This window comes from Geotrypetes seraphini, chromosome 4 (genome assembly GCF_902459505.1).
Source record: "Geotrypetes seraphini chromosome 4, aGeoSer1.1, whole genome shotgun sequence".
Classification (NCBI taxonomy): Eukaryota; Metazoa; Chordata; class Amphibia; order Gymnophiona; family Dermophiidae; genus Geotrypetes; species Geotrypetes seraphini.
Window position 1 is genome coordinate 255,222,681 of NC_047087.1, and position 25,431 is coordinate 255,248,111.

General features: G+C 42.7%; 1 protein-coding gene across 2 annotated transcripts in view; it reads left to right on the plus strand.

Moving 5' to 3' along the window:
- PAPSS2 (3'-phosphoadenosine 5'-phosphosulfate synthase 2) overlaps window positions 1–25,431 on the plus strand; it is a 100,085-nt gene that overhangs the window by 65,559 nt on the left and 9,095 nt on the right. For both annotated transcript variants that reach the window (XM_033942871.1, XM_033942872.1), the window contains exons 5-11: window positions 1,016–1,134; window positions 1,230–1,343; window positions 4,874–4,985; window positions 15,681–15,886; window positions 17,299–17,434; window positions 20,065–20,333; window positions 24,447–24,676. In XM_033942871.1, coding sequence (XP_033798762.1) covers window positions 1,016–1,134; window positions 1,230–1,343; window positions 4,874–4,985; window positions 15,681–15,886; window positions 17,299–17,434; window positions 20,065–20,333; window positions 24,447–24,676 — 1,186 coding nt within the window. The remainder of the gene's footprint in view (window positions 1–1,015; window positions 1,135–1,229; window positions 1,344–4,873; window positions 4,986–15,680; window positions 15,887–17,298; window positions 17,435–20,064; window positions 20,334–24,446; window positions 24,677–25,431) is intronic.

Sequence of the window (25,431 nt, forward strand, 5' to 3'; positions counted from 1 at the left end):
GGTACCTGGATTAATTCCGGAAGAACTTGCAAATTGGATATTAAATTGACTGTACGTTACTGTGTGATATAACAAATAGATTACAGTTAGAGTACAAATAAGATTACATTACATTTCAGGGATCTGAATACTTGGTTGGTGTTTTGGGGAGGAAGAGATTATTTAAGTGGAGGTTTTGGGGAAAAATTTATCTAGGAGGAGGGGGAAGGGTTGGGTTAAGGTATATGGATAAATTTTTTGAAAAGTAGGGTTTTGATTTCTTTTCGAAAAGTTTTGAAGTCGCCCGTTGCCATCAACAGGTTGGAGATGGAGTGGTTAAGTTTTGCCACTTGCGTCGCCAGAAGGTTATCAAACATATTTTTGCGCTGAGTGCCCTTGAGTGGAGGGAAGGCAAAAGGGTTTGGAGTTCTTCTTTGTCTTGAGGTGAGGATCTGGTTTAGGCAGTTGTTTAGATAGGGGGGGGGGGCGGAGCAGTTTAATACTTTGAATAATAGACAGTAGAATTTGAATTGAATTCGTGCTTGCATAGGTAGCCAGTGAGAGTCTAGGAAGGCAGTTGTAATATGATAACCAATGTAATTCAATTCAATTTGAATGTGTAACAGTGTTCTCCATTCATTCCATGCCCAGGAAAACCTTCTAGGCTTTTCTGGGCTCTGGAGAGCTATTTGTCTTGGTGCCTTGCTAGTGTCACTACCAGTGTGACTGTATCCAATTTGGGTTTTTGCCAGGTACTTGTGACCTGGATTGGCCACTGTGGAAACAGGATACTAGGCTAGATGGACCATTGGTCTGACCCAGTAAGGCTATTGTTATGTTCTTATGCTTGTTGATGTAGAAAATGGTCAATATCCATTCATCTGCATATGGTAAATAGCACCTGAGTAAATAGTATTCATGTGACTGATTCTCACCAGAAGTAAAGATAAACTGATCATGATCATCTACTGTCTTCTACTCATTCTCTTTTATCAATCTGTACAAAGCCCCCTAATTTGAGTTTATTTGTATGCAGGGTTCACTGGAATTGACTCAGGATACGAGAAACCTGAATTCCCCAAATTAGTATTGAAAACAAATGTTTACAGCGTTGATGAATGCATCCAGCAAGTGGTGGAGCTACTAGAGGAAGAGGTAGGATTGCTTGTAATACTTTATTCGATTAGATGTTTGCTTATATATGTTTGATCTGCTCTCAAGGACTGACAAGCTATCTATGCTCTCACCAGGCCATAGTACCCCCTGCTGTTATAAAGGATATTGAAGAGCTCTTTGTACCAGAAAATAAGCTGGACTTGGTACGAGCAGAAGCTGAGTCACTGCCCTCTCTACAGATCACCAAGGTAAGATAGGAAACAAGCAGAAAAAGGTTGTTAGTTCAGCAATCGACTATTAAGAATGATTGGTTTTCTATCTGCTGTATGAACCGCAATAGAATCAAATTTCTGTGTAAGACTATGAGGTACTGCATGTGCTCTCTCATGCCTCATTGTAGCTTTAACAAGGTAGACTGGAGCTTGTTACCTCAACCAATAATTTCTATATTGCTTCTAGAAGTGTGCAGCGCTATATACCATATTTTTTCCTCTATAAGACGCACCTGACCATAAGACGCACCCACCTGAAGAGGAGGAAAACCCAAGAAAAAAAAATTCCCACCGCCCTGCCCTGTACCCCCTCTGGTGGTCTAGTGGTAGGCCAGGACAGATACTACAACAACGATGGCGGCAGCAGGCGGGTGTTTTAAAACAATGCGTGGGGGGATAGGGTTTAAAAACCTGTATCTTCGCTCCATAAGACGCGCCGAGATTTCCACCCACTTTTGGGTGGGAAAAAAGTGTGTCTTATGGAGCGAAAAATGCAGTAAATACTTATAACCAAGCCATACCATACAATTTCTTATATCTGGCAAATTTTAGCTAGAATTCATTGTGGTTTACAATAAGATTACGAACATAGTTCATTGAGATTACGATAAGATTTCTAGGATCAGCAATGAATAGACATTAACTGAATTACTAAAGAACAGAAATACTGTATGTCTTTAGCATTTTTTTGAAATTGTAGCAAGTGGGGAGCTGATGCAAATATAGAGGTAGGCTGATATTTGAAGGTAGTCCCTGTTCTACAGAGCTTACAGTCTAGTCCAGAAAAGAAAGAAAGTAAAATACAAATTTTGTAGCCAGCCTCTCACTAGGAGGTCCTAAACAACTGTGGTGTAGCCAAGGCTGGGCCTGGGTAGGCAAAACCCACCCACTTTGCACCCAGTCATAGCACAACCTTGCTGTAGCTAACAGAGATCCTCAGGCCCAGCTAGCTGCAGATCTTTTCTGTTGGCCAGAAATCTCTTCTACTGAAATTAGCAACAGTGGCAGAATGGGTGGGCACATAATTTTCTCTCTACCTATGTCCTCATCTCAGTCTCATAACCCACCCCACCCCCTCTGCTAGCAGGGTTCCCACCAGCTGAAGACCACCTCCAGTGTCCAGGACTCTCTTCTACCAAACTTGGTAATCAGCAGCACCATTCCTAAGCCAGTACCTTGTGCAAGTTCAATTTTCAGGGTATCTACTCTGTAATCTTCATGTCATTCGCAAAAAGGCAAACGTTGCCTCCTAGCTCTTTCGCAATGTTGCTCACAAATATATTCAATAGAATTGGCCTCAGCATCAGTGGCGTAGCTAGGGTGAGAGGTGCCTAGGGCAGTGGCGCCCCTCCCCTACTCCCTCCACACGCTTCTTCCCCACCCCTTCCTGCCACGTGTATGCCACTTTCTTTCTCCCGTACCTCTTTAACGTTCCAGGCATGAGCAGCAACCTCCAAGCTGATGTCACGCCAGCATCGGCTCTTGCTCTGAAGTCACGTCCTAGGCGCGGATCCAGGAAGTGATGTTAGAGGAAGAGGTTGGGAGTTGCTGCTTGCAGCAGGAACATTACAGAGGTACAGGGGAAGGGAAGTGGTGCGCACATGCGGCAGTGAGGAGGGAGCAGGGAAGGAGCAGGGGTCAGAGAGGAGGACAGATGCCTGCACCATCGCCAAGGGATCCGCACGGATCCCTGAGGCACTCATCTACTTGCCTTCTATTCCTCCGAGCATATTCCATTTACCACCACCCTCTGTCACCTGTGAACCAATTTTCAATCCAGTTTATCACTTTAGGTCCAAGCTTCATACTGCTCACTTATTCATGAACCTCCTATGAGGAACCGTGACAAAGGCTTTGCTGAAATCCAAGTAGATTACATTTAGCACCCAGTCAAAGAAATCAATCAGATCCATTTGGCAGGATTTTCCTTTGATAAAATCATGATGCCTTGGATTTTGCAGTCCATTAGAAAGTTCACTATCCTTTCCTTCAGTGGCGTTTTCATTAGGTTTCTAACCACTGAAGTGACTGGTCTAAAGTTTCCAACTATTTCCAAGTTCCCACTTTTGTGATGTGAGATCACATCTGCTCTTTTTCAGTCCTGTGGTATCTCTCCCATCTCCAAGGTTCTATTAAATAAATCCTTAAGAGGTCCCACCAGGATTTCGCTGAGTTCCCTCATTTTCCTTGGATGCGTCCCATCTGGCCCCAAAGCTTTGTTTACTTTCAGTTTTTCAAGCTGAATATAAATGTTTTCTTTTGTGAATTGTGCAACATCTACTCTGTTCCCTTCTCCGGGATTTTCCTGCATGAACACAGAACAGAAGTATTTGTTTAGCATATTTGCCTTTTCCTTATCACTCTCCACATAGCAGGACTCAGCAGATTTCTGACTTACTATTCTATTTCTAGCCTTCCCCTTTTCCCCAAAACATCTGAAAACAATCTTGCCAACTCTTTTGTTTTCATTAGCCATTTTCTCTTCTGCTTGCACTTTTGCCAACTGTATTTCCTTCATTGCTTCTTTTCAGTTTTTTACCTGATAATCTTTTCTGTGCTCCTCTTTTTGTGTTCTTCTGTATCTCTTGAAAGTTACCTCTTTTGCCTTTATTATATTCACCACTTGTATGGAGAACCTTATAGGTTTTGATTGCTGCAGTTGTCTGGATCTTGCCATGCCTAAGTAAGTAGAACCAAAGGATACTGCATTTGATGAACCTTTGGTCTGTCCCAGTATGGCAATGCTTATGGTTTTATATTCTTATAAATTTATAGAATACTGCTATCCATTTAAGTTGTAATAGTGTGCCTCAGTTCTTTATTTGTGTGCTAAAATGGCTTTAACATGTGATTTCAGAGGGTGTTAAAAGGGGAGGAGCATGGCTAGAGCATAGACAGGACCAACATATACACACGGAACTTACAGAATGGTGTAATTTGAGCATGTAAATGTCACATATAGGCACACCCACTTATGCCAGCCATAGACTGGCATAAATGTGCATGCATACATTTAGGCATACCAACCAACAGTGTAAGAACATAAGAATAGCCTTACTGGGTCAGACCAATGGTCCATCAAGCCCAGTAGCCCATTCTCACGGTGGCCAATCCAGGTCACTAGTCCCTGGCCAAAACCCAAGGTGTAGCAAGATTCCATGCTACCGATCCAGGGCAAGCAGTGGCTTCCCCCATATCTTCCTCAATAACAGACTATGGACTTTCCCTCCAGGAACTTTTCCAAACCTTTCTTAAAACCAGTATGCTAGTATTTTATAAGGACAATTATGCGCATAAGTGTCCTACTAGAATAAGCTTACTGCATGCATTATTTGGGTGCCTAAATGGAGGTGTCCCCTTTTAGAACTGCCTCCACAATGTAATCAGATGTGTCTGCTAAGGTGAACATGACCCTTTTTGTTTAGAGCCAATGTAGACATGAATACATGAAAGTTGGTGGAATGGTTCTTCTTCTGTGTCATCTAGTGTTTAATTCCTTCCTTCAGGTTGATCTGCAGTGGGTTCAAATTTTGAGTGAAGGCTGGGCCACGCCACTCAGGGGCTTTATGCGTGAGAGAGAATACCTGCAAGTTATCCATTTCAATACACTTCTGGATGGTATGGTTTGTTTGTCTCTTTCAAATTTCTTAAAGAATACAAATAAAAAGTGCTTCAGGAAAAAAATGAACTAAAATGTTTCATGTTAAAAGTCTAGGAGATGATCAAGTTTTGCTTTTGCTACTTATGAGACAGTTTTCTTTGAGCCATGCCGAAAAGGAGAGGCCGAAGCGCCGCTGGAGCCTCGCGATGCTCAGGCCAGCCATGTCTCGGCACAATTGATGAACTCCTGCGACGAATGCATGAAGCATCGGCGGCGGCGCTGCACCCACTGGAGATGCTCCAGGGTGAGACGGAAGTGACCTCCTTGGGTCTGGAGACCACCTTGAGCCCCGACGCCAAGGCACCTCCCCCCTCCCCAGACAGCCAGTTCCCCACGGGTAGAGGAGCAACCGGAGAGTGGAATGCACTTCTCCCTGGAGGCCGGAGAGATCAGTGAGGGAAACCTGGAACTGGACTCCCTGGATTCACGGGAGAGTCCTGTTGAGCCTGGGGCTTCATCTGCATTGAGGGAGGATAGCAAACAGAAGAGCCCTGACCAGAAGGAGAAGCCGGTTGGTGGGAATATGAATGTTGAGACTCAAAAGATTTCCTTCATATTGGAGAAACCCCCAGAGGTAACATTGGATTCCATTTGGGATCTCGTGGCAGACCTGGCTAAATCAATTAAGCCCCAGCTGTTTCAGCTGGAGCAAAAAGTTAATATCCAAGAATCTGAAATTAAAGATCTTAAAACTGAGTTACAGGTCTTTAAAAATTCCTCTATAGTATCTAAACAAATTACGGAAACTCTAGTAAGAGACAATATAAATTTGAGAAGAAAAATGGAATCCTTAGAAAATTTTTCCCGTAATAATAATCTTAGATTGATTAATTTTCCCAGAGTAGCGACAACATCTCCTAGAGATATGCTAAAACGCTACATGATGGAAGTTTTGGAAATATCAGATGATCTGTTGCCACCTTTTTCTCAGGTGTATTATCTACCTATAAGAAGAGAAGGACAATTAAAATTACAAGATGACCAACAGTCACCTAATATCACATCGCTTTTGGAACTTTCGGATAGAGAAGTGGCAACAAGCGGCAACACTTCTCCTTACAGTAGCTTTAGCCCCGGATAAAAATTGGTTACTTAGACTTTTCTTTAAAAACAGACAAAAGAAATTTCTTGGATTTAAAATACAAATGTTTCCAGACACGAGACACACAAAAACGTAGATGTGAATTTCTGATTATGAAACCGGGTGTTATTGCTCTTGGGGCGACTTTTTTCTTCGTCACCCATGTAAATGTGTGATACAATATCAAATGCAAAAATATGTGTTTTTTTTACCCTAGCCAACTGACAACCTTTTTGTCTGAGGCCCGACTGAAAACAGGGGCAACATGAGTGCTTGTTGAAGTTTGATATACTTCCTTAACTAATGGATTTTCCTTATTTCTTTTGTTCCCTATTTGTGTTATTAATTCCTCGTTGATTCTAATCCTTGGTTCTGTTTTGAGGACTTGAGTTAAAGTTAAGCTATTATATTTCTTTTACATTGCTTAATTTTTTATTATTAGGAAAGTATTTTTCCTTTTCTGTTTAACTTTATCTTTCTATACAAGTGGATACTTGATATGTTATGAAAACTTGATAAATAAATAAATTTTTTTTTAAAAAGTCTAGAGGAGATCATTTAGAGCAAATCATAGATTGCCCTGAAAAGGTTTTATTCAATGCCTACTCCTCGGAAGTGCAGATAAATAAATAAGGAACAGAACATGGAGAGCTGAAGGAACAGTAATTTTGAAAAACTTCCAGCTTCCCTATCAGCAGCAGACAAATCCAGACGGATGGGTTGTGTCCATCTACCAGCAGGTGGAGATAAAGTGCACTGAACTACATGATATATAGGATGGCACGCTCCCTGGTTTCCCAGTACTCTCTATCTCCAACAGGTGAGTGGATGGACTTCTTAGCCCCTGGCTTCGTCTGTGTTTAGAACTTGGCCCTGGAAGGCTCCTGTTCTAGTTTCTAGTTCAGTTTAGCAAGGGAATTAGGCTTGCTGGATGTTTGCCATGGGGCATAGCTGGTGGTGCCAGTTCCCTACCTATTCCTTTTGCTCTGCTTTGCTCTGTCAGCTCTTGTCTCCTTGTATTCCTCCTCTTTAACAAAAAAAAAATACTTGTGGAAACCCAGTTGGAGACTGAGCTTTTTTGCTGCTGTCCTACTCCCTCACGAGTTAAAAAAACAAACAAACCTCATTAAAGAAGGAAGCAGATGAGAGGCTGCACTTTACCTTCATCATACAATAGCAGGAAATGGGTTAGACCCTCCTCTGGTGAACTTCTGACAGTGAGCACTTCCCCAGCATTTTCTCCTTCATGGGGATCAGTTGGAAAGGGTGTTTAGCCACATAGTAAGGGCAGCCTGAGGAGCCGGCACCATATTTTTGTTTTCTTGCAGTCAGGTGTGTGGCCATGGTAGTGCTAACAGGCATTCCACATGGCAGCATGTTTGCAGGCTTTTCTGAGTAGCAGACCTGTGATTTGGAAGTAGCACCATGAGTCCACGTACTTATGGTCACTGAGTCGAGAGAGCGCTGCTCCCACTGTGGGAAGAGGTGAGCAGCGTCAGGTGCCTACAACTGCTGTGTGGCAAGCCCAGACCCATCCAGTTTGGAAATCGGCATGGCTGGCCTCGATTCCTTCAGTGCTTCTTCAGAAGGAGTCTTGAGGGGAATCCCTTCCTTAAGCTTGGGCATGGCCATTTCATTGGAGGCAGTTGCTGGACATGGTACAGGCTCCAGAGAGGCCATGAGTATGGGTGATCAGCAAGCTGAGGATGCAGCATGCAGTTCTGTGGCTCCAGTGATACCAAGGTCTCAGGATCCCTTCTCCCCAGAATTTTTCTATTGCTGCAACATGCCTACCTGCTCAAGCAGACTGGGCCGGTGCTTCCAGTATCCCCTTATCTCCCAGAACTTCTGGGGGAGTCCTCTGCCAAAAAAAAAAAGCAATAGGATCAGGACCCCCTAAAGGGGTCTTTGCATCCCCTGTCCCATTGAAGATGGCTGAATCGGTAGGGTCCACTTCAGCTTACAAATGTCTTGGAGGACGACAAACTCCCAGCGGAGTGAACTCAATGACCAATTGGCAGTTTGCATTTTTCATAGGGAGGAACTCCCTGGTCTTTATTGTTTGAGTGCCTAGCATGCTCAGTATTGCAGATTCAGAGGCTGCACTGATGACCACATCAAATCCAAAGATGAGGGGCACTAGGTAGTCACCTAGAGCTTTCCCAGGTCATGAGCTATTCAGGAGCTGATTTCAGCACAGTGGGCTTCTCCTGATTCCCTACTGAAGGTAGTGCTTGCAATGTCTCATATGTATCCTCTCCCGGGGAGGAGCTAGAAAAGCTGAAGGTAGATTCTTTGGTGGTGGAGGTCATCAAGAAGACCACTGACAGTAGAGGGTGTTATTTCCCTCAAAGACGAGTAGGATTGTAAGCTGGAGGTGACTTTGAGATTTGCCTTTGAAGTGGTAGATCCTATGTGGCCAGAGCGAGTCTCGCTTAGATGTAACAGGTGGCAGACTTGGTGGCTGAGGGTTCTTCGGCCACAGTGGAGGAGTTGCCACACATGGAGTCAGCTTTGGTGTACTTGGCAGACTCCCTGTATGACTTGGTCTGAGCTTCGTCAAAGCACATGGCAGTAATGATTTTGGTACGCAAGTTGCTCTAGCTGTGAAATTAGGCAGTGGATGCTGCATCCAAGCAACGCCTTATGAAGCTTCCACTTAGGGGAAAGCTGCTCTATGGCGAAGATCTGGAAAAATTGGTCAAGGACTTGGAAGAACCTAAGACCCAGCATCTGCGGAGAATCGACCAAAAATACTCATCCAGGCAGACCCAGTTGTGGAGCCAGTTTCAAGACTTATAACGCTATAGGCTGGGTCAGAACCAGAGGATCCAGAGGAATCAGTTTAGACAGTGGCAGTCCTTTCAGCCCCACAAGCTGACCAGCCCTACAAGCAGTCGTCTCACTCTCTGCAATGATGGTCTGCCAGTTCACTTCTTAGAGGAATGAATAGGGGGGATAGCTGTCTCTCTTTTTTGAGGAATGAACCACTATTACCACAAATCAGTGGGTTCTTAACATTATTTGGGATGGATACAGATTAGAGCTAGTCTTTCCAGTCATTAATGCTTTTTTGGAATCTCCTTTCCCTAACCCTTGCAAGCGGGAGGCGATGTTAGACATGTTGTGCATGGTTATTGGACATAAGAAAATGTATTAGCTAATAGACGAACATGAATAGCAAGAATGAAATATGAGATTTCTTTTCAATTACTGTTCATAATAATTCAGGCAGTAGCTTCTCTCATATCATTCCAACCCTTTAAGGGTTACAAGGGGCCACTGAAAAGTTCTCAGCCCAACCAACAAAGTTAAGGAAGTCTCCATTGAGGGCTATATATTTAGTCCAGTGATTGTTCACTTTTTTTACTCCGTTGGAAAAATATAGAACAAAAAAAGTGGAAAATGCTGGACTAAGTGTATAGCCCTTGATGGAGACTGCCCTGACTTTGTTGGTTGGGCTGAGAACTTTTCAGAGGCTCCTTGTAAAAGAGGAAATATGAAGAAATGCTGAATTAAATTTTTGCTCTGACCTTTCCTCTGTAATATCTTCTGATTAGTCAGATGAAGCGTTCAACGAGAGCAAGGATAACTCTGAATATATATTCAGAAATCTTACTGAAGTCGCAGCCTTTAGAGCATTTTTAAGTAGTTATCAGGATATGTAGGAATGCACTTGAAGTTCAGTGATTGAATCTTGAGTCTTCAGGATTTTAGTGTGTGTTCATTTAACATATCTTTACATTTCCCATATAGGAAGACTTCATAGTATACTCGCCATAAAAGTTCATTTCTGGTCTTATTTCTGGTCTTCAATGTGTCAGGTATCCAGATGCTTATAAATTCCAACCAGTCTTCAGTTCCTTATACTGTTTAAGCTTAGAAACAACCATTTCAATTTTGAAGGTGGTAAACTTATAAGTATTCAAGTCATAGGCAATGGAATGCTCTTTTGTTTGGGAGGCCCAAAAGTTCCATCCTGTTCTCTTCGGCTCTTGGTTCCTCCAGATACTTCCTTCCCGGTCGCTGTCATTTTAAATCTTCGGGCAGTTGTCAGCAGCAGTGAGCGTGATGCCTTCGGCCTGCCCCAGAAGTCTTCATTCTGCAGCAACTTCCTGTTCCTGCAAAATGAAGACCTCCAGGGCATGCTGACATCAGCAGGCTCACTCATTGCCGCTGCTGGCTACCTGAAGATTTAAAATGACAATGGCCGGGGAGGACGTAAGTGGGGGAGTCAGGAAAGCCATAATTCTACTGACCTCCGACTGCTAATTTTTGGAGAGGCCAAGGACCCTGTGGCCAACCCTGTTCCGACGCCTATGAAAGTAATTTTCTCCTCATCAAGCCACAATGGGTACTGATTAAATTTATGAAACAGTGTATCCCAAAACAACAATTATAGGAATGAACAACCACAAATACTTTCCTCGAACAGAAGAGACAGCAGGACATTGGCAAGATCTCCCAATCAGTTGTGGTGTGGGTGGCAACCCACGGCTGTGTAGTGAGGTTTCCTGTTAGGCGTAATTAGAGTTATCCTTCAAAAATGGTTTACTGGGAATAATCCTGATGAGACGTTTCTTTGCTAAATGAATTCCTTCATGCCTTTAATCATATTTTCAAAATCTTTACAAATTGCTCAATTTATGTGTTTCTCAGACAGGCTGAGTAATTCAGCTACACCACTACAAACATCCTTTGGTGAGTGCACCTTACCTTTCCAAACCAATAGCGAAATAAAACAAATGATTTTTCTTATTTATGTTAGAACATTAATTTTGCTCTTCTAATTAAATCATGTAGCAATTCTTTCTGTAGTTTTAATTGAGAGAAACCCAATAATGAACTAGCTTGCTTACATATACCGTAGATATTTTAATTGCTAACAGACATGATCTCTCTTATTCTCTTGTGCATGCAGAAATAGTCATCTGTAGATACAAGAACCTTGGTGCAAATGTTACTTTTATTACATTTATTTAGTAAATTCAAGATTTTTATGCCAAGCAACAGTTTCTACACATTTTGAGCCCAGTGTTAGACCGCTCCTAAATTTGGAAAGAGAGCAGTCCTCAATAGTCTCTGATTTTTATCTGAATCTCGCCACAGCTGCCTCGAGGATTCACACGAAATACGAAGCTCAGAGGATGGGCTACATATGATCCTGGATCTGCCATGAATGTAATCAACAGATTTTTTTCCTCGGCGTGAGGCAATCGGTGGCAATCAACCCAGTCCTCTGTACACATCTAGCCACTCAGATTTTTAGATTATCTGCAAAGAATATGCACGAGACAAATCTGTATACACTATCTCCATTGTATGCAGATCTTACCCACAATGATTATGCATGAGAATCTTGAAAGCCCGACTGGCTAAGTGTGTCCCAAGAACTGGATTGGGAACCCCCGAGTCGGTCACAAGGGATTTACTTTTTACTTTCACTTTTATTAAAGAAAATCCATTAAATACTCAATATAGGAATGCACAATAACATACTGTATCAACAATGAACTATTACCGGTAATATCAGCTGCTAAAAAGGTGAGTTTCCACTTTGAAAAACAATAGATTTTTCTTTGGGTCCTTTTTTGCAGAATATCCCTTACTTAGTTGTTTCTAACTAGCTGTCACTGGAATGTCCTGTGCTGTTTACAAACCAAACAAGAGAGTTGACCCTGATTCCTCCCCAAAAGGAAAACCGACCAAAGCAAAGAAGACTTGTGGAGAGTTGATGTCCAAGATGAAGACTTTATTAAAACAAATAAATAATCCAAAAAAAAATATTGGGCACCCTCCTGCCAGTTTCGTTTGGGGTGGGGGGTTTTCCAACAGGAGGGATTGGGCACCCTCCTGCCGGTGATCTACAAGGGGGTCTGGGGGGTGTTCCAGGCAGGAGGGATTAGCCGCAAAACTTATCACAACAGGGAGATCTCTTGCCGCGATAAGTTTAGTGGCCGCGTCTACAACAACCCGATTACTTTAGGCAGCCTTAGGCCCGATTCTATATTGGATGCCTGTGGGCTTTTGAAACCAGGCATCCTATAGAGAATCCAGGTCTAAGTGTATAGCCCTCGATGGAGACTGCTCCAACTTTGCTGGTTGGGTTGAGAACTTTTCAGAGGTCCCTTGTAAGTAACAAGACATTATCCCATTATTAACTATTAAGATAAAATTTTTGAAACATAAAAGTTTTAAGCACTTTTTTTTTTTTTTATGGTACTATAGATCATATTTGAATTGGCAGGACTGACCATACAGAGGCGGCCTGATAAGGAAAGGAAATAGTAAACAATCTTTTGAATATAATTCCTTTTAAACTTGGAAATTGTAATATTGAACATTATAATATTGTCCTATCGATGGCCTGCAAATTAAATTGCTCATATATTGTGGGGGGTCAATCCATATAATTTATTTTATTTATTCAATTTTCTAAATTGTTCTCCCAGGAGAGCTCAAAACAGTTTACATGAATTTTTTCAGGTACTCATGCATTTTTCCCTGTCTGTCCTGGCGGGCTCACAATTTAATGTACCTGGGGCAAGGGGGGTTTAGGTGACTTGCCCAGGGTCACAAGGAGTAGTGTGGGTTTGAACCCACAACCTCTGGTTGCTGAGGCTGTAGCTTTAACCACTGCGCCTCACACTTCCCTCATGACTCTAGCCTTGATTGGCAACCAGTGTACAGTAAAGCTGTATTTGAAGGTGTAATTCTGTCTGATTTTCTTAATTTATAAATTAATCAGACAGCAGAATTTTGTATTGTCTGCAAACATTTAAGCAGACATTTGGGAATTCCCAGATAATCTATGTTGTAGTAAACTAATTTACTTAATAGTGCTTGCACACTATCAATCTAAATTGATCTTGATGCAAATATTTCCTAAAACTTCTAAGTTTTCTTAAAGTCCAAACAGCACTTCTAACAAGATAATTAATCTGAGTTTCCATAGTCAGTTTGCTGTCTGAAGTGATGTATCAGAGGAAAGGCCTTTCTAGGGCTGCGAGCAGCCTGTTTTGAGGCTGCCTCCTGCTGACCGCTGCACTTCAGGTAAGGAAGAGAGAGAAGGAAGGAGAGAGTTCACTGCTCAGGATTGCCACCTGCTTCTGCCATTAAGGGGCTTAAGGGAAGGAGACAGGCGGGCTTTGTGGCTTAGGGCCTCTGCCACACTGGTGCTTCGGGGTGGGATGGAGGGGGGTTTGTAGCTGCTTTGGGACTTGGGGGTTTGAGTTAGAGAGGAGTCGTGGCTCAGAATGCTGCTGCTCTGGTGCTTTGGGTCGGGAGGGAGGTAGGGTTCACAGTTCAGGACTGCCACCGCTTGGGGCTTGAGGGAGGGAGTGGGGGTTTACAGCTCAGGATCACTGCTTCAGGGGACTTTTTTTTCCACCAGTGATTTTTTTTGCCGGTTGGGTGAGAATCCTTATTAACTGAGACCTGATTAAATTAGACTACTGTACTTAAATTTAGGTGCCAAATTATAGAATGAGGGGGGGAGGGAAGTATCTGTCATTGAAAGGAGTGATCATGTCAGTTTATTGTTTCATTGGCCTGTTCCAAACTGGTTCCTTGCTGGTGACAACTGATGTTATGTTTTATTATAATGAGCAATTTTATTTATGTTTTATTTAACATATTTTTATCCACATATCTAGGCAGGTTGCCGTTTATATGCATAACTAGTCATTAAGCCCGTTACATTAACGGGTGCTAGAATACTGTTCACCCTCTATGTTGCCCCTTCCATTCACTGCCCTCTCTTCTCTTTCCATCCAGTGTGCGCCCCCTCTCTCTCTGTCCCATATGGCCTCTCTCCATCTCCTCTTTCCTTTTCCCTTGGTCTGGCATACCTTCCTCCTTCCCTCCTTCCCTCCATGCCCTGCCATCTGTTCTTCCCTCCAAGCCACTCTCCCCTGTGCTCACTTTCCTCCTTCAACTACTTCATCGGGCAACAGCAGCATTCACAATTCATTGCTGTTGCTGGCTTCAGGTATTCCTCTCTGGCGGGTCCTGTGTTCATGAAGTAGGCAGAACCCGCCAGAGAGGAAGGCCTGAAGCCGCAACAGCAGCGAATTGTAAACGCTGCTGCTGCCTGAAGCACCTGAGGCAGACGGTTCTCTCCCCTCCTAGCCCAACCCCCGCTGACTTTGCGACCCTCCCGGCGAGATGACTTTAATAGCAAACCTCCCTCCTACGTTGGCAGCTGCAGCACGCTAAACAGGCTGGTTCGTGGCTTTCTTCTGCCGTTGAGTCTATCTGTCGCGTCATTGATGACATCATTAGTGATGCGGCAGAGGGACTCAACTGCAGGAGAAAGTCGCGAAGCAGCCTGTTTAACGTGCTGCGACTGCCAACGCTGGAGGGAGGTTTGTGTAGAAGTGATATGTGTCTATGTGTCTCTTCCCCTGCAGTACCTTTGCAGCACTTTGCTGTGGCGCATCCTCCCATTCTGAGTCTGTTTCTCCCGCTTTGTGTAGCCTCCACATACGCACTCTGGCCACGGACCTACGGATCAGGGATTACAGATCACGCAGGTCTGAGTGCGCATGCGCGGCTAGCGTTTTATTATATAGGATAGGATAATAGAATTGAACCCAACTAGTCTTACGCGTTGTGTCATTCTCCCAGGAAAAAAATATCAAGAAATATCTGGAAAACCTCTAAGACTTGCTGAAGAGCCTAGTACGGTAGTTTGCCAAATGCCAATTTAAAGAACAGCATTCTAAGATGATAGGGCAAATCATAGCTCTTAGATTACTGAAAAGACTCATGCACAGGTCTCAGCAAAATACAGTAATTGCTTTGAAGAATGTAAAGTTTAGTATGGTATATATGGGCTAATTAGCACAATGGAGGTTTTTTTTTTATATAAAACTTTATGGCTCAGTCAAATTTTTTATTTTGGCTTACTACTGAATTGGAAGCCAGTACAAAGAACATGATAGGTGTTATATGTTTATCTATCACACCCCCATTTGTGCTATTGAACTTTGCCCTATCTCTAGCACTCTTAGGGGTCCTTTTATCAAGCTGCGGTAGGGGTTTAACGTGCATAATACCGCGCATTAAACTGCCTGCCGCGCTAGCCGCTAATGCCTGCATTGAGAAGGCATTAGTTTTTTAGCCGGCCGCGGGGGTTAGCGCGTGATGAAATGTCCAACGCACTAACCCTGCTAGCACGGCTTGATAAAAGGACCCCTTAATGTAAAAGCTGGTAGACCCAGATAGATAGAATTGCAATAGTCTAAGCTGGTGATCAACAAAGATTGAACTACGGTTTGAAAATCATCTATACTGAGAAACGATTACTACCAATGAAGCACTTGTAATGTAAAGATGGAACTTTAAAAGTGGAATACAGATGTTTTTGATTGTAAAAAATTATTTAGGGATTTCAAGGATATTCAGCTGTAGGTGATGAATAGATAATCTATGTGTAGACTTAAAAAGAAGTATTAAGAGTGTTTACCTGTTAATAAATACTTCTTTTTTTTTTTTTTACTGTCTTTGAGTATTGCAATGCACTTATGGGCTTCAATTTCTTAAGCAAATAATGGGTTTGTTCTTCCAGGTGGAATTATTAATCAGAGCATCCCAATCGTGCTGGCTGTTTCCACAAAAGACAAGGAACGTCTAGATAACAATGTTGCTTTTGCTCTGGAGTACAAGGGGAAAAGGGTGGCCATCCTCAGATACCCCGAGTTCTATGAGCACAGGAAGGAGGAGCGCTGTGGCCGGGTGTGGGGAACCATATGCACCAAACATCCCCATGTAAAGGTAGTTGTCCCAGTTGTGATGAAATAGAATTTGTGAGAACCAAGAATAAAACCACAGCCCTGGATTAACTATTAAGCAAAATAAGCACATGCTTAGGGGAGGGGGGGTACCATAGAAATCTTTCCCCTAGCTATCATGCCCTTATTCTGCATGAATTTCAGTGTTTTTCTAAACATTATAAATATATATGATGTTTTGTTTCATATAATAATGATATTTCTCAGCACGTAGAGGGGCATTTTCAATAAGACGTCAAATCTGAGTTTGGACGTTTTGGGAAAGACATCTCAAAACAGCATGATTCTATGTTTCGGTCCTTAGTACATCTATCTTTTTTGGCCATTCTTGAATATAAATACGTCCACATGAAAAACACACAAAAGCAAGTTTTCGTCTAGGCAGCCTGCATTCTTAGCAAACTGTTCAGACAACTGAGCATAGCAGAGGGGCTCTTCTAAGAAGTCAAAAACAATGTATATAGGATAAAGAGAGATCAATCATAAATCCACAAAAATACCTCCCTTATATTCAATTTTCAAATTCTTAATTAGAAACAGTGATGAAGTTTTCTCATATCAGACTTAAATGTGTGATTAATGGGGATAAGTCTGATATGAGAAAACTTCATCACTGTTTCTAATTAAGAATTTGAAAATTGAATATAAGGGAGGTATTTTTGTGGCTCTTCTAAGAAGTCCCAGGTACAGTTGTCACTATATCTTGCTTATATTGTATGGTGAGCACTGGCGTAGTAATGGGGATGCAGGGAGGCAGTCCACCCAGGGCGTGGTCTTTGTAAAGGGCACAGGCACCCATCCTCTTCTCCACCCCCCTCTTTCCCGCCTCCCCTGCCACATGTGTGCGACTGCCCCTTCCCATCCCTCATACCGCTTTAATTTTTTCTGCACAAGCAGCATTACGAACTTGCTGTCCGCATCAATGTTGCCTCTCTCTGACGTCACATCCAGGCCCCGTACCTAGGAAGTAACGTCAGAGGGATAGCCCACACAACACGGGCAGCAAGTTCGTGCTGTTGCTCTCACCTGGAAAATTAAAAAGGGAGGGTGCGCAGCAGGGGGGGCTTGGGAAGGAGCGGGGGGTGGAGAAGATGGCAGGGAGGGGCCATCGTGTCATTCTCTACATTAGTTCATATTCCCAGCCAAACCCTTAAAGATAATCATGTGGCAAAAGACTATTTTTAATGGGGCATAGGAATCCTGTAATTCTTTTTAGCTATCTAGACAAATATTATTGAAGGAAAGAAGTAAATATGAAATACCTCTCTTTTTTTGTTCCAGCCATGGTAGCATACATACATTCCAGAACTTACTATCTGTTGCTGCCAGATATTAGGCATTTGCAAACTGGAATTTAAAACAGATATTAACTGCCTCATGCGATATGCTTTTCAGATTGTGATGGAAAGTGGGGACTGGCTGGTTGGCGGAGACCTGGAGGTACTGGAGAAGATTAAGTGGGATGATGGGTTGGATCAGTATCGTCTGACACCACGGGAACTGAAAAAGAAGTTTGAAGAACTGAATGCTGGTGAGCATGTTATACAACCCCATTCAACACCATCTGAAGGAATGGATAATCATTGACCCTGAGCGGCTCTGATAGTAATGAGGCAAATGTGTCCAGTAGGCTCCATCTGTCTAATTGCAGTGTGGTAGCTAACAACAAGAGCATAGAAATTGACCATGGAGATTCCATAGAGAAACCGTTCAAGAGAAACCAAAAAAACACTGTGATGTGATGTTCCTGATAAGGACTAGGTCCTAGAGGTTTTTATGTGGGTTGCTTATTTGATTTATTAATAAAGTCCATATCAGGAACATCACTTCTCCACAGTGTTTTTTTTGGTAGCTAACAACAAACAATCTTCCTTGTGACCAATGTTTTTAAAACAATGCACACCAAGCAGATGACTAGAGAGTGTGTATCTGGAAGAAGGGTATTCACATTTAATACGGTCTGCTCTCCTGACGTTAAAAGCCAGCAAGAAAACATTTAAGTATCAATTTGTCCTTATGACACCAGTGAGGTTGATTAACTTGCCAGAGCGGCCAACCATAATTGCTTTTTTGTAGACATCTGCAGTATGTATCTTTATCAGCCTCACAAAACCTGCAGAGATTAAGGCTAAAACACACCTACCTTTACTTACACCTGCTTAGTACCAGGTATAAATGTACATAGGCGAAGAACACGATGATTAAGTGAGGGGTTGATATTCAGCCATGGCACTTTGTATTTTACTGACTGCTGTCAGCATTTTGCCCAGAAATTTAATGCTAGGCCACGTCCAGTAGGGTGGTCTATAAGACTATGGTAAAAATTCACCCTTATCAGAACATTCCTCCACAAGTCTGAATATGTTCTACTTCATGTAGATAAGATATGGTTAAAATTTGAAGCAGTTTAGGACAAATTTAGAGGTCGCTCATGGTCCTATAATATCCTCATAATGCGGCTGTCTATTCATAACAATGTGGTAATGTGATTAGAAAATGTTACTTAATATTGGTTGGATATTAAATAGCTATTCTTTGAAGCTGTTGACAACAGTTTTATTGTTATAGCAAAAATAAGATCTTAGAACTAGTACTGCTGCAAAGCAGAAAGTTAGTTTAGTGATAAATAGGCAGTTGAAAGCTGAGTTGATGTCACATTTTAGGATAAAAATGAAGAAGAATGCAGACTAGAAGCAAAGCTGAAGTATGGCTGCTAGGGAAGGGCGCTGATGAACTGTCCCAGTTCATATCTTCCAACCAATGGAGATGTTCTTCGATTGATGATGTACTTACACAATGACAAAAAGGCTGCTTTGAAAGAGGCAGCTCATCTAGCCATGTTCAAGGTCTTAGAAATTTGGCAGCGTGCAAAAATACTGCATGATAAAGCTTCGTGTTGAACGTGAGAAGCTAAAAATAGAAATGGCACAGATGCAACAAATATGATCTGGTGAATCAAGAAGCATTCAGATGAATGCCTCATCCATATTTTTGATGGCGCTATCAGTGATGCATTAGTCACAATGAAAATTGAAGAAGACAGACAATTTCTAATCATACAACGGCAAGATGTTTTGTCATGCAGCAGGGCCGACATTGACACTTCTACTTGCAAAGAAAGAGAACAGAAAGAGAGCACAAGAAAGAAGATTTAGTAAGTTTGCAGTCGTAGTAGTAGAGGCAGAAAATGTCATTGCCAGTAGTTCTGCACAGTCAACTGCTACTTCTCTCCCTCTGACTAGTGGATTATCTGATTCCAAGAATATTGTTGAAGTGGACTTTGACAGTTCAAAGTCAGATGCTGATTTTGAAGTCAGCAGAACCCCTTATTCCAGTTCTCAATCAAAACATCCTTGCACATCCTGAAGTTGTTGGAGTGTTAGATCAAGTTAATTTGCCAGAAAGAGGTGCCACATTTATCATTGGTGTTGTTGCTCTGAAAGGCTCTTACTCAGCATCTCTGCCTTTGAAGATGGAGAAGGACTTAGCAAGTGGATGATGATGGTCCACAGACTAGTGCTGAGATGGGTACCCCAGATATCCCTTTCTTGTTTACTTCAACATATGGGGGCAAATTCTATAAATGATGTCCCAATTGTAGGCGGCAGTAGGTATCCTACCGCTGTCTAACCAGCCAATCGGGAGCAGCCTTAGGGATCTGGCCAATCAGAGTCTTAGGCCACTCTCAGTGCATCCCAGGATGCACTGGGAAGGAGGCCTAGGACTCTGGATGGCCCAGGTGGTTAAGGGAAATTTGTCTAGCAATGCAGGAACAGTGTAGACAGACAACCAGTCTGATGTGGCTCAGCCTTAGAGTATAGAAAATGCAAATGAAGGTGGGAAAGAAAAGGAAAATAGAGGCAAAAGCAATGAAAAAGTAGAGAGATCGAGAGAGAAAGAAACCATGGGATAGAGCTGAAAAAGATAGGGGAAAGAAGCAATGGGAGAGAACAAGGAAAGAGAGAGGAAGAAATGTATTTCACCTTGTGCTGTCTTGGCTGCTTTTTAGTTGTTGTGAAACTCCCTCCCCCCCCCCCCCCAACCCTATAATCTTTCCAAAAGGGCTAAAAAATATTCTGCACAATGTAGGCTTGGTTCTTGTGAGTGAGGATCCATTTGGAATAGTATTTCTGAAACTCTTTTTGTCTCTTTGTTCCCCAGACGGCGTTTTTGCATTCCAGCTACGGAATCCTGTCCACAATGGTCATGCTTTGCTAATGCAGGACACAAAGCGACGTCTCCTGGAAAGGGGTTACAAACATCCTGTGCTGCTTCTCCATCCACTGGGAGGATGGACGAAAGATGATGATGTCCCATTGGGCTGGCGTATGAAGCAGCATGCAGCAGTGCTTGAGGAGGGAATCTTGGACCCAAAGACAACGGTTGTTGCCATCTTCCCATCTCCAATGTTGTATGCTGGGCCAACAGAGGTAATGTACCTTCTACAAAATAAACCATTCAGTGTATTCGAAATGCATCATTTTAGGGTTCTGAGCTACTCTGAGAAACACCTGGATCTCCTAAAGTCATAGCATTTCTGTTTGCTAGCATCAGAGGAGGATGAGGATCTGTACTTATTCAACTATGTGATTCAAAGACTTCTTGGAAAATCAAGCCTGGATGCAGTGCTGTATTCATAGTATTCTCTGTTGCAGGAGCTAAACGAGGGGCCGCTGAAAAGTTCTCAGCCCAACCAACAAAGTCGGGGCGGTCTCCATCGAGGGCTATACACTTAGTCCAGCGATTCTCCACTTTTCTCGCTCCATCAGAAAAATGGAAAAAAAGTGGAAAATCACTGGACTAAGTGTATAGCCCTCAATGACGATTGCCCCAACTTTGTTGCATGAGCTGAGAACTTTTCAGTGGCCCACTTTACTGTGGAAATTCATTGCCATTAGAATTGAGATGATCAGATAATGCTGCAACATTTCAGAAGCAGTTAAAGGCATATCTAACTAGGTAGGCCTGTCTGCAGTATGAAGGTTAAGATCTTTTCAGACACTTGTATAATTGTTTTTTTTCTGACATAATAGACACTTTTACGTACATATTTGAAAGTTATTTATGGTGTACAAGAAATTAACATTTTTCAATGGAATGATATATGTAGAACTACAGGTAAATGATATGAATTTCCAAAGGGGTAGATGCAGGAGCAACAACAGGAAATAATTTTCTACAGACAGAATAGTGCACAGCTGGAATGCTTGGCTCTCTTGGAGGGGGTGAAGGAGACATAACAGAAATGGGATTTTAAAACTGTGGGATAAACATATGAAGAACCGTAGTGGCAAAAGGATAGGAATGAAGCACTGCTTTAACCTTATGGAATGACAGTTCAACTCAAGATAGTACTGGTTTGTGTAAGCCAGAGGCAGCTGAATGCCTTTTTGTATGGGAGGGCTTAGCTCCACCCTCTATCTCCCATCCTGATGCCTCACTTTTTTGAACTTCTGTTTGTTGACTATAACAACACAACCATATCAACAATATCATCTACATGACCATCTCCAAAGGTTAACATCAACCATTAGAAATATAGCTGTTTCAACCAGCCTTTTCTCTTACTTTGGGCCCTTTTACAAAGCCGCAATAGCCGCAGTTCCTAAGGCCTTCAGTGCATTTACCACAGCAGCATTGCTATCATGGCTTTGTAAAAATGACCCTTTATTAGAATTAAAGCTCCAATAACAAAGCTAAGTTATAACCAAATGTCCCAAAAAGTCTGTATCCAATTGTTTCATGTTACACACCAGCTCCAAAACTTTACCACCATATTTTTCTTTTTAATTTATTTACCGTCTCAAAGTGATAAATAACCCTCTCCCATAGCAAAATTCCTCCCAACTTCCCCTCCCTCTGCCCACTACATACCACACAGCCTCTCCTATCCCTTCCCAACCTACTTGTCCTACTTCTCTGAGCATGCTCATTTTAAATCACGTTTAAAAAAAAAAAAATCCCTCAAAGGCCCTTCCCATAGTGTCTGTGTGTGTACATATATATGCATGCTGCTGTATTAAGAATGGTGATAATACCCGAAGCTGTCGTACAGCCTGGTATTCACTGTCACTTTTACTTCTTAGAGGCATGGAAGAGGTCAGTTTTTAGTGCATGAACATCCTCGCATAGTGACATAGTAAGGTGGGTGGCGGACCATTTTCATGGGGGCGCCAGCACCTTTCCTCTCTCCGACCTCCTGGTGTACCTCTTGAAATGGTCACCGGTGCGAACAGCATCTTCCACCTGCTGCTGAAGCTGGCCTCAGCTCCCTTCTGTTATCAGTTCCTGTTCACGAGACCAGGACATGATGTCAGAAGGGAGCCGAGGCTGGCACGAGCAGCAGGTGGAAGATGCTGCTCATGCCAGTGAACATTTCAAGAGGTATGCAAGGAATGGAGAAGCGCTCAAGTAACAGGGAAGAGTTGGGGGTGCATAGCATGGCGATGCCGGGTGCTACCTCCCCAGGCACCAACCTCCCCAGCTACACCACTGCCCTCACATATTTTCAAACCAGGAATCCCAATATTTTTCCTGTTTGAAAATGTAGTGAAATGGACTTTTTTGGGGGACACTATGAGCAGGATGTCCCAATACTGACTTGGTTGTTCTTTTGAAAATGCCCCAGAAAAACTGCAGAAATCATGGCTGAAGTGAAGCCATGGACATTTGTCCCTGCTCAGGAGCAATTGTAAATGTTCATAGTTCTTTTATTGTTTCTAATTATTGTAAACCACCTTAACTGTGGTATATCAAATCATTTAATCAAATTATAAATTACATATGTAAATTATGATTCCTCCTGCATTTCACCAAAAACCCACCCTCAAACACACCTACACCCAAGTTACATAAAAGAACGCCCATTCTGGTCATCACACTTACTTTTACAGGTGGGGTAATTTTAAAAGAGAGATTTTATACTTACGTACTCTCATATATGTGCAAAAATAACTTTTATAAAGCTGCCTTCTTAATAAATCTGAGACTTTAGTTTACCTCAGTAGTGCCTTTGACCTGGTAGACCATGACATTCTACTTAGTTGCCTTGATTCTGTAGGCATTTCGGGACAGGTACTAACCTGGCTCACAGGCTTCCTAAAAAACCGCACCTACCAAGTACACAATGAGGGAGCCTACTCCCATACCTGGTCCAACCCCTGTGGAGTCCCACAAGGCTCCCCCCTATCACCTTCCCTATTCAATATCTACATGGCATCAATAGGAAACATGTTGTCAGGCCGAAAACTGAAATCCTACATTTATGCAGATGACATTACAATTGTCATCCCCATCTCCTCATTATCACAAGAAACAGAACAGCACACCTCATTAGTACTCACCATGGTCGAACACTGGACAACTCGGTTTAAACTGAAATTAAATCCAGAAAAGACTAAACTCTTCCTTGCAAGCCCCAATCACAAATTAACGACCACCACCCTACAACTCAACGGTACTATTAATCCCACCATCAAAATCCTTGGAGTCATCCTAGACCGCTGCTTGACCTTCGAAGATCACACCAATGCCCAGGTCAAAAAATGTTTTCATACTCTCTGGAAACTCCGCACCATCAAACATTACTTCGACTTCCTCTTCTTCAGACTGCTGGTCCAATCCCTAATCTTAAGCACCCTGGATTACTGCAATATTATATATTTGGGCTCCTACAAGAAAACCATCAAATGTCTAAGACTCATTCAAAACACCGCCGTCCGCCTAATCTATGGCCTCAAAAAGTCAGACCATATCAGCCCTTACTACAGAAAACTTCACTGGTTGCCACTAGAAGCGAGAATCATCTTCAAATTCGCCTGCCTCTGCTTCAAAACCCTAACTGGCTTATCCCCGATATATCTCTCTCACCACTTTGCGTTCCCAGGTACCACTCGCACACGCAATGCTTATCTGTTTACCTACCCATCCCTAAAGGGTTACACCTACAAAAGATTCCTTAATAAAACTCTCTCATTCCAAGCTGGCAGATGGACAAATTGCCTGACCACCCCTCATCTCATCTGCCCCATCTTACTCATACTTCAGGAAATCTCTCAAATCTTACCTCTATGATAAATTTCTCGAACCCCTCCCCTCCAAATAACCAAACCCTCCCACCTCTCCTCCCCCGATCTCTCTCGTACCGTTTCTTTCACTGTATAAATATCGCTGCTGTAGATGTACAGACTCCTGCACTGTAATTCTGCTTTGCTTTCCGCATTATTAACTCCTATGCTAAATATGTACAGTCCCTGCATTGTAATTTGCTCTCAACTGCATAGTACATTCCCTTACATTGTATCTTCGCTGTATATGTATAGTCTCTTACATTGTAAACCGCTCTGAACTGTTTGCGGTATTGCGGTATACAAAAATAAAGTTATTATTATTATTTATTATTATCATCTCTATGATGCCCATGCTATCTCAATTTCTGTTTTTTGGCTCTATAAAATGTGATAATTTCCTTCTTGTAGAGCTTGGTATAATTTACTTAGTATAAAACCTATCCCTAACAGTGCTTTGTTTCACTCTTTCTGCAGGTCCAGTGGCACTGTAGGGCCCGAATGATTGCTGGTGCTAATTTCTACATTGTTGGAAGAGACCCTGCAGGAATGCCTCACCCTGAAACCAAACAAGATTTATATGAGCCCACACAAGGGGCAAAAGTCCTCAGCATGGCACCAGGGCTGACCTCTGTAGAAATTATTCCATTTAGAGTTGCTGCGTACAATAAAGTAAAGCAAGCCATGGATTTCTATAACCCAGAAAGGTAATACATGAAGAAAACAGGCTTGAGTTTTGATTTTGTGTTTTAAATACTTTGGATTTCACATGCCTCTGTTATTGCATGCCTGGTAATACACGTGAATTTAAAAAAAAGTCTAAGTCCCCTTTTGGACTAAGCCCCTAAATGCTGAAAGTAGCAGCAGGGAAAATGTCCATTCTAAAAAAAAAAAATCCAAAATTAGTTTTTTGAGTTTTTTTGAGAATGGCCTATCTCTACGTTCAGCAGTTTAATCGCCCAGACTACCACTACATCTAACCTTAAAACACATTATCAACCAAAAAAATTGCCCAAGTCCCAAACACCCAAAACAAGACCTTTTAGGTGAAGGAAAGGCCAGCCCTTCACCTAAAAGCTGGATTTGTAACCGCCGTCTGTCAAAACAACACCGGTTACAGAATTCCCCCCCCCCCAACGATCACAGAAGGAGAGATGCCCAATCTCTCCTGCCGGCACCCCAACCCTCCCGACAATACTGGCAGGAAGGAGCCCAAGCCCTCCTGCCGAGGCGCACCCCACCCCCCGAACACCCCACCTGACAATACCGGCAGGAGGGAGCACAAGCCCTCCTGTCAGAAGGCGATCTCCATCCCCCCTCAATACGGGCAGGAGGGATCCCAGGCCCTCCTGCCCATGGCACATCCCCACGTCCCTGATCGCCCCCTGAAACCCCCAACCCCCGAACATACCTTAACATTGGCCAGCCAGGACCCAAGCCCGCTCAGCCGACAGGCCTGCCA